This window comes from Notothenia coriiceps, unplaced genomic scaffold (assembly GCF_000735185.1).
Source record: "Notothenia coriiceps isolate Sejong01 unplaced genomic scaffold, NC01 NC01_scaffold00031889, whole genome shotgun sequence".
NCBI classification, from domain to species: Eukaryota; Metazoa; Chordata; class Actinopteri; order Perciformes; family Nototheniidae; genus Notothenia; species Notothenia coriiceps.
Genome location: NW_011364590.1, coordinates 27450 through 37915, shown reverse-complemented (window position 1 = coordinate 37915; position 10466 = coordinate 27450). Strand labels below are relative to the sequence as shown.

Here is a 10466-nt window from a genome sequence, read left to right as displayed (position 1 = left end):
AGACGCCTTACAATCAAAAAAAATGAAATGTGATCATATCAATTTATGAATTTGTTCCATTATCTGTTGTGCACAACAATTATGTTCACTATTAAAACAAAAGTGTAATTTTAGTCATGCAATACAAACATACTATATATTTTGTTCTCAAAAATAATGTCAGGTAACATTTCTATATGTTTTGATCATATTTGGATGATAACCGGGGTAATTGTGAATTTAAATGATTTTCTCCATGTCCAGGGGCCGTTGATGCGTCCCGCGGTGAGGGCCACTCAGGGGACATGGCTGCGGTGGTGGTCCCGGTGCTGTTCCTGCTGCTGCTGGGGGTCTGCGGGGGCTTGGTGGCGCTCTACCTCCGACACCGCCGTCTGCAGAACAATTTCACCGCCTTCGCAAACTCGCATTACAACTCCCGCCTGGGCTCGGCCATCTTCTCCTCCGGGGACGATCTGGGTGAGACCATTAAAATACTTTTCAAATGTAGACCCGCAATGCAAACCATCAGGGGTGGGAGGGTTACTTTAAAAAAAAAAATCTGAGTATCAAAATATATTGGTGATGTAATCTGATTACTTTCCATTGCTTTTGGATAAACTCAATATCAAATGCGATGCAAATAAAAACTATTAGAAAATAAATAACAATAAGATGTTTTTTTTACTGAAGTGTATGTAACAATATAACCTTAAAAAAGAAAAAAACAAGATATTCATATAAAAAATGTAGTAACAGTAATAGTTTACAAATGCTGTTTAAGCTTAATATATTCATCCAAAAACTACTGTTATACTGTATTGTATTTAAAGCAAAGAAAAATGTAATTAGCTAATATAAACATAAGGAAATTCATTATGTAGGTCTCTAATTATGATTTTAGTAAAAATGATTTATAACATTAAATCATGCTAGTATCTCGTTTACATACACTATTACTATTATCCTTCTTAGTTCTGTACATAGTTGACAATCATATGTACACTCAGCGATTCTATTGCTAGCTTCCAAAAGTGTACGAACGCGTTGTAGCTAAGGCGGGAATTATCGGGACCAAGTGTTGCAATCACAACGGATCAGCAGCTAACCATCAGAGGCGACTGGGCTCGTTTCAGACGAGTAAGAGGTGCTGCAGCACAGGCAGTATGAGAACAATAAAGAGCTTTTTGAACATTAAAGCATGGAGACATGTCACAGTAGAGACACTACATACCAATATGACCCTGAACATTTGCATAACAGGGCTCCTTTAACTTTGATCTCTCTCCTCTTCGTTTCAAGGTGATGATGATGAAGATGATCCCATGATCAGCGGTTTCTCAGACGACGTTCCCATGGTCATCGCGTAGCAAGACGTCCCTCCATTAGCTATTTCTCTCTTCTCTTCTCCCCTTCTCTTCTTCCGTCTGCTTTACTCCCCTTTACTCCCCCTCAGTGGTGCGGTACGACGGAGTGAGGAGGAAGCAGGCGAGCACTCCTCCATCCCAAAGCCGTCGAAGGGATACCACCTTAATTAGCAGGAAACGTGAAGAAAAATGGAAAAGTGTAAAGAGAGAAAGAGATATTTTTCAAATATACAATGCACTTTTTTTGGATGCGCAATAACTTATTTTTTATAATGTTAAATATATATATATGGGGTCACAAAAGGACTGGGAGAAAAAAAAAGTGGACACTGAAGCAAACTGTGAAGGATTTGAGTTTGTCGAGACCCTGTTTGTAATGCAAACTCACTATCCATAGGGCGGTTCATTGCTTAAAGCCAAAATAACCATCCACAGACTGTAACATAGAATGCAAAAAAAACACACACATAGGAAAAATAATACAAATATATAGACAAATGATGTATCGAAGATGTATGAAAAGAAAAGATTAGAGCAGTAATGGTAACATATATTGGTAAAAGCACAATATGTACTATACCAGTATATGTTTAAATTGGTGCCCCGTGTGAGGCCGCCTGACGAGCCAATCATGTTTCATCCTTTACAGAATCTGAATAATGTGTCGATTTCAATGATCACCGGTTTGGAAACTGTCTATTATTGTAAACCCATTAACAAGTCTTTGAAACTTACCTGAAGAGCTGAGTAATGGGATCGTCCAATGGCACCGTGTAGTGACCTCACACCTTTATTTTTCCACCACCAGCACACACTGTTGTTTGTCTGTATGTAGATGCAAAAGATAAAAGAATGTTCCTATCCCCCACAGTGAAATCCAGATCATCGAATCTATTTGTAAATATTGGCTTTTAATATGTCCTCTCCTTGTAATGCTGCACCATAATTCTGTAAATGTGTTTTTTTTTTTATCATTGTGGACCACACATTTTTCGTCCCCAGCATTTTGCCATTGCTGTAGTCGTAGAGAAAGGTTCTCAGGGAACTGTGTCGGAGCGGACACCAGCGCAGCGACACCATCACCTCCAGGGCTCAGGCAAACTCATCTACTGCTGGACAGGTACAGAGACCTCTGAAGAGGCACTGGCAGTGACCGGAAGAGGCTGATTCAGTTCAGTTGTGATGAAGAGTCAGGTTTGGGCTTGGCATTGAGTTCAGAAAAAGATTAAGAGGGTTGATTCGATCATAAAAGAAAACATGTTTTGACCTATCTTTAGTAGTGTCTAGTGTTGCAGATAGCTTCTAGATGCATCTGTGAACTTTAACAGCGACCTGTATTTCCAGAAGCTGTTTGCTAGTTGCTCGAGCTTGATTTTCACAGGCCTGACTTTCTGATGCGAAACAAGAACCTCTGAAACTGTTGACACCATTTCTAAACCCTGGTATGCATGGTCAAATACATTTATTAATCAAGGTACACCATGTGGTACTGAAGTCTTGTTGAAATGCTGACTTCTCGTGGGGCTAGCTGACCATTTACTGTAGGAAGCTCACCATGGCCTTATCTTGGCCTTTAACCAGAAACAACGTTAAAGATCAAGCTTTTTGTTCTCACTTTTAGGTATTATTTTTATAACGATATAAAAGTGCTCATCTTTTGAATTACATTTTAGTAAGCCAGAAAACAAAACATACAATATTTATTTCTGCAAAAAGCTCTCTTGTTCCTAAAGACTGGCTATATCAATGTTCGGTCTGGTCATTGATTGACGACAACTCCTAAAATGAGCTCTGTGCTTGATTAGCAAATGAGTCTTAATTTTCCACGGTATAGGAAGGTGATTTAATTTGCTTTGTTGTCATTTACCAAGTCATAATTGTTTGGTGGATTTATTTAGCTTTGATGAGGGAATCAAATTAATATGATGTTTTAATGGAAATAACTAGATTTTTTTACCTAAAATGTAATGTTACGGTTATTGGTGTAACTGGGCCAACAGTTTCTGGAAACATACATTCTTTAAAAACATTTAAAAATTGTATTATTTAATTCTGTGAGCAACACATTTTTACTAACCTGCATTTTATTGGTGTGGAGGCTGAGAGCCACATCTCAAAAACTGGTCAGGCGAAACCTTAAAAAGAAAGTCATGGCTAGACACTAAGTGTTAGTGACAAATCGTGTTTTTTTGTTATTTGAATGGTCCTTTTAATTAGCAGTTAGTACCAGTTGAGCGATAAAACATTATGAGGATCATCGTCTTAGTTCTGCTCGTGCCCCCCAACCTGACACTGGTCTATGAACAGATGTTTGGCCTGAGCCATTTGAACTGATGGTGTTCTGCTTTCTATTCACCTTGTTGTTTTGTTTGTTAGGATGTCTTCATGAATGTATTTTATATCTGTACTTTTAAAGTTACTGTCCCAGCTCATTATGCTACTAAGTGAATGCACACTCTCTGGTTTTACTGTTGCTACAGTAACGATGTAACCCATTCAATATGGACGACAGACTTTGTGTTTGCACTCTGTAGACTGGCTTCTGCAGACGAGTCTTAGTTTGTTCAACCCAAGCCCAATTCCCCAACCCAGAGCAACAAACTATTTTTTTCAGGAAGAGTCCAGATATTCATTTTTTGTTTAGTTTACCCAAAATCATTAAACAGTGTCTGTTCTGACATTAATTTGAAGGTTTCCTCAAGACTTCAGCTTGATTTCACGCAGCTCTCCACCATGTTCATCATTTAGTTTGTTGGCCTTAAAATCAGATGTTCTGGCATTAATGCTGTTTTTTGCTCTGTGGAGTTTCTGTTCTCTGATGTTCTGTTTTGCCACATAATGCCTTATTAGAACACATTGGGTTTCTATGTAATGTACTGTTTGTATGATAGAACACAAGTGCACACGCATGCAAACACACAGTCACACACAACCCTGTACACACAGCTAAGCAGGCGGAAAAGTTGGCTAATATTTGGGCATTTGGTTGATTTTGTCGGATCACTGCTCCTTCCTGCGCTGGCTGCTAAGCCGGCCGCTCTATCTCTTTTTAGTCAGAGTTTACACGTGTACAAAGTTTAATTATTGGTTATCATGTGACCGTTTGCTCCCCACTTGTCTTAATGTTGACTCTTGTCAAATAGTTTGCTTAAAAATGTTGTCAGAGTTTGATCATGTTGGCCATGTTTGAAGATTTTAATGTCTTGCTTGCTTATCTCGGAGGTTGCAAGAACAATGAGACGTTGGAGAAACAGTGTGAGGTGTTTTAAAAAAACAAACACTTATACTGAAATAAAGTTGCTGAAAATCAAACTGTCGACTATTTGTTTGTGTAACGTGGTTAAAGATGTCAGTTAAAGAGGTAGAAAAATACCATATATGTTGTTATTAAGAAAAGCAGGGAGAAGATATGGTTTATTTTATGATGAAACACACTGCAGCGTTCAGATGGCAGGCTCCCACAGGTCCAGCATGATGAACATTCAACAGATCCCTGAGGAAAACAGAAGGCGCCCTGAGAATGACCCTGGTTTGAAAGAAGAAAATGCATAAATTATAATCGAATATTCGCAATAAATATAAATTAAATGCATTTGAAAATTCAAAAACCAAAACAGGATATATTAAGGTCATTTTCTAATTCTATCTTTGAATCATTGATTTCATATTTGCGGAATCATACCACTTTAAGAGCTGCAACGATAAGTCCTCTTATCGATTCGTTGATACTATTCAACAACTATAAGAATAATTGAATGGGTAGATCTGAACTTACCAAAAATATACATTTAAAGGAAATCTTTTATGAAATTGTATAGACTAAACAATCCAAGTCAAGGTTCCCAGCATATGATACAGCTATGATACAACAGCTCCCTCAACAGGGTAAAAGATGCCATGATGCCTGAGCCAAACCTAAAAACAAGAGGAAAAGTTTCATTTGAATTTCAAACTTCAAATGCTGTAAACAAAACTTGCCTCAAAATGTCTTGTTACCTTTATTTATTTAAATGTGCTTATAAGCATTTAAATTGTTTGTTGCTGATTTTATATTTTTTTTAAATGCATCGATACAAAGCTGGAGAAATGTCATGTTTCCTCAGGGTAAATGGTTCAAAAGCACTGTACAGAAAAGTGCATTTTTCCTGTTATGCACTTTCCACTTCACATTCATAATCATTACATCATTAAACTGTCATCACTTCTGCTTTTTTTTAAAGGTCAAAAAACATTTCCGGATCTGTATTTAATGTTTGCTCGTCCACAACTAGCATTCAGCCTCTCTTATCAACATGTGTGAGTTTCATCATTCCAACTGACCCCTATCACATTAAACTCATTGGTTTGTTCCATTGTTCACATCAAAATACTGATTAGTGCAGTACGTCTTATGGCTGGAAACATGACTAACAGCCAGGGGATGAGAGGATTATTAAACAACACAAGAGACTCAGTGAGGGCTCGGTTCATTTCTGGCTCCAAAGTATAGTTTCCAGTCCGGACTGATGATAATGTCTGTCATTGAAAAGACTCGTAAAGTAACATAACGTTCCAAATTATTCCCATCTGACAGGCTGATCAGGAAGAATAGATGCACTTTAGGAGGTTGAACTGTCTCGTTATGAAATATGAGATCTCAATTTGAGGATTGAATAATGAGCTGTTCCCGGGGCTGGACTGAGGTAAACACTATTTTTTAAAAAAAGAAAAAAAGGCAGGGGATGTGTACAGTTTCTAAAGCAACAACAGCTGTCAGACAAGAAGAGAGAGTGCTAACATGCAGACACACATGCAGTGTGTGAAAAATAAACTAACATCTTTCCAAAAGTCGCAATATCTAATTCAACAGTCTTATGAGTAAAGGTTCTACAAATAAACACATTTCTTGATGCAAGTACAATTAGAAAAGTTGCACCAAAATATACTATGCATTAACACCTAATTATAATTAAAATGATTTAACTGGTCAATTTTGCCAGATTTGTTTAAAGTGTTTGGCCTCTAACTATGACACATGTTAACAATGTCTCATATATCAGAATATAAAGGAAAATGTATATGTTTTAAATTATCTATAAAGTAACAACAAAGTAGATCTTTAACATAAATAGCCAGTGGAGTAAAAAGTGCCATGTCAGTCTTTTAAATGTAGTGTCAAAAAGGTACATAAATTACAAAATATTCAAGCGGGTCCCTTTGATATACACTTTGTAGAATAACGTTTATTTGTTGGCCAAATATGAATGATTTTGAAACTTTCCTTTTTAAATATCCCCCAAAGCATTCCTTATCAGCAGTCAGGAAGTGAATGTTTTTAAAGCACCCAAAAATAGCACTGTTGGAAAATAATTGCTAATCTAAAAATAGATAACTCCTTTGAAGGGCAGTTTGGTCCTCATGGAATCTATTTGTGTCACTGTTGGTATATCTCAAAGAGGAAATCGGTGTTCGGCTCGTAGGGCCCCAAGATGGGCCTCAGGTTCAGAAGAACAAAGATCTACTCTGGACAAAAGCATCCTCTGATAGTCAGGTGGCTGTGTCTGTGCCAGAGAAAGCCACCAGGGGGCAGGAGAGCCTCTGCAGACATATCAGGGGATGTTCTATTAAAGCTGCACTTCATTCAGTCTGATGGGTCTGTGTCATTTTACTGCAGATCAGAGTTTAAAACAGTTAAAAGGAGCGTGCATATGTTCTAAAAATGACCCAAGGAAACAAAAAGCCTCCACTGAGTGTGAGTGTGTGAGTCAGCACGTCTGTAGGCCAGTATCAAACATGAGGTTTTTGCACTCATTGACCTGCGGAGGGTTATGTTGCATCACCAGGTGGCTGAAGCTGAAGAGCTGAGGCCCCTCAGCATTAACATAGCTTCAGTTAGTTTCATGTCACAGCAATGGGACTCATATCGTTTTAACTTGCACTTAAATGCAACGCATGCATAGCACATCATTTATAAAAAAAGGAAAAGTAAGATGTGTTTTAGTTTCTCAATGTATTTATGCTTGTATAACTATTGTTGGCTAAATGTATGTCTATTAAAAAGGCTTTTTGATGTTTTCCCTCTCATGTCGTGTGTTATTTAGGTTTGTTTGCATGTAAATGGTCTGCAAAGTCTAAAATCCCTGTGTTCCCTCCAGATGGAGTTTCTTTTTATGGAGTCCGACATTGTTCCTCAACCTCTTCAACAGTATTTCTTTCACAGAGGAAGTTATCCTCTCCTTTGATTGGTCGGTGGAAAGTTCCTCGAAAACAGTGAAAGCATTCCTTTAATAACCTCAGCAGTAATGTTTAGGTTTGGTGGGGAACACTGGCAGTGTGAGGAGATGCACTCGCTGCCCTCTCTTGTTCACTTCAGGCTTGGTGATGTAACATCACTGGCATTAGAATATCCAGTTTTCAGAATCGTACATTTTCTGCTCAGAACTATTTAGTACTTTCATGCTCTGCGTGAAATAGTTACAGCTTGGATTGCATGTTTTTGCAACAGCAACAGGCGGTTTCATTGCAAAGGAGGGTCAGCATTACTGAGAGTTGGATAGATTGATTCTAAAAGCACATAATTCTTTATCAAACTTCAATGTCATCTTTTCCTACTTGAGAAACAATCAATCTTGTTTTACTCCCTGACTCCTACAAACCTTTTCCACCAATCCGGGCCATGCATACTCATCTCATACTGCCTGTGCTGCAGCACCTCTTTTCACCCTCTGTCTGAAACCAGAGCCCAGTCTGTTGTGATTGGTTAGCTGGCCGGCTCTGTTTTGATTGGTCAACAGCTTAGTGATGTCACATCCCTTAGCCTATCACTAACAATGTGTTGGAGCTCTAGCCAATAGAAGCTTGATTGTTACATAGTGATGTCACTATGTTACAGAAATAAAGAAAGGAGTTCAATGGAGGCGTTTCAGTCAAGGGAGAGTGTTTGGGGGAGAAACTCCCTCTGGAGGGAGCACAGGGATTTTAGCCTTTGCAGACCATTTACATGCACAGAAACACAACACTACAGGAAAGGAAAACCCCCAAAAACACAATAGGGCCCCTTTAAAGTTGATTAATATATCATGCTGAACAGGACTGCATACTGCAATTATGATAATAATTTTAACTAGTTTCCCATGTTATTTAAGAGTCTGTTCACACTGATTAAGGCGTATTACAAAATAAACATTTTAAGGTGGTAAAATACAATTTTAAAAGGCAATTAAAAAACTGTATTTTTGACCTGAGGATGGCACTAGAAGAAAATCAGCGGCTAACCACATTTATGAGGATACATCTGTAAAAACAATATTTCCTAATACATGTAGTCAATGTTACGAATAATGCAACCACTTGTCAAAAGTCAGAAAAGGTCAGACTGCAAAACACACACACACAAACACACACACACACACACACACTCACACTCACACTCACACTCACACTCACACACACACCACAACACAAACCGCTCCTCTCACTCTCCTAAGGTCAACAGGTTCCTGACTGTTTGTGATTGGCTTGGGTCAAAGGTCAATAGACTGGAGGCCATCAGTGCGGGGTCAAGAACAGGTGGGAGCCTGTGAGAGAGGAACACGAACAACAGAGAGGAGTGTGAGGAGAGGAGAACCCACTGGAGAGTCAGTCTGAGAAAGCCTCAGTCCTCAGATCGCTGCTTCACCTCCATGCTCCACTGGAGGACAGTCATCATCTCATTGGAGGAGGAGATCACTGATCCAACACCAGCTCAACCAGACATGTGCTTTTCTACAATCAGCTGATCTTATATAAGATTGTAGCTTTTCAGTGAACTAGTGCAAAGATAAAACTTCTTTTTTTTTAAAGACAAAGCAGAAGCATTGTCATGCTTGAAGTCACATATACTTCTACACATGGGGAGACCCAGCAGTAAGGGTTATTGCTACAACCCTAAACTAAAAAAGCTGAACTGTAACTTTAGTTAAATGAGCCAGGGGGAGCTTGGCTCCCCTAAAGAGGGAGGGAGCTCCCCTGAAGGCCGACTTTGAGATAAATAAGGGGAGCCCAGAATAATCGCGAATATTTGTGTCACACAGATTAGAAATGTTGAGTTTCTGTAAATAAAATTTCTTGAAATAAATAATAGTCATTCTTCATTACAGTTTGTGAATATTTGTGAATATTTCTGGGTGTTGCCATATGTACGTGGCTGCGTTGCATTCTTTACGCCTATGGTTACGGCGGTGATGCCGGCACGGTAACCGCGGTGAATTTAGTTTTAGGTTGGATATTCGACGGACATTCGCGGACCCGCCAGCAGCGTCAGTTTCCCGGACCCGCCGGCAGCGTCAGTTTAACGGGGAGATCTTCTCCGCGAAACGAGGCTTTCACTTAGGGACCATCAACAAATGACATTTACAATTACACAAGAAAAATGTTCTTTTTAATAAATCGACAGCTTCTCGATCGTGTGAATGTGAAGCAAATTCACCCTAGTGCATACATTTATTGAACAAACCTCTTTTTATTGCATTTAATACTTTAAATAGGTTTTATTAATATTTTTGATGGAAACATTTGCTTATTTCTTCAATAACTTCCAGGTCATGTGACCGATTCACTCAAAATCAGTGCTGGGTCAAAGAACTACACTGGCTGCATAGGACACACCTCTTTTTATTGCATTTTAANNNTCCATCAAATAAAAGTTTTATTATTGTCATTATACTATTCCAATCATTACTACAGTTATTTGTTATTATTGTTACGGTAATTGTTGTCAGTAACTTTATTATTCATTTAAAAAATTGACTAAATAATAAATTGAAAAATTAGTAGTAGTTCCTGCCTCTTCACCAATTGTTGTGTGTCAGGAAAGTACAGTCACTAGTGTATAACCATCACTAGTTTTAGAATTGTCAGGGATCTTGTTTTTCGTCTCTAGACAGTCGAATTCACGTCGAAACTGTGTACTCGTGGCCAGGTCACGTGGGAAAGACTGTCAATGTCGCCTAGTCGAGTACCCGTTCTGAACAGACAAAGTCCCTCTCAACAGGTCTCACCGACGGTGGGTCACCAAAGAAAACAGGTCCGGGGTTAGTCTACCGAGACCGTAGAAGACCCAGGGCCCCTGGTCACTGACCAAGGTTTTGCAATCGGACTTCGTTC

At 38.8% G+C, this 10466-nt stretch overlaps 1 protein-coding gene across 1 annotated transcript; it reads left to right on the top strand.

Moving 5' to 3' along the window:
- The first annotated feature begins 246 nt into the window (after nucleotides 1-246).
- On the top strand, nucleotides 247-4655 carry LOC104960531 (sortilin-related receptor). The gene is made up of 2 exons (XM_010788611.1): nucleotides 247-456; nucleotides 1279-4655. Exons 1-2 carry the CDS (start codon nucleotides 285-287, stop codon nucleotides 1344-1346), a joined length of 240 nt encoding a protein of 79 aa, XP_010786913.1. The 5' UTR covers nucleotides 247-284; the 3' UTR covers nucleotides 1347-4655.
- Nucleotides 4656-10466: the final 5811 nt, after the last annotated feature.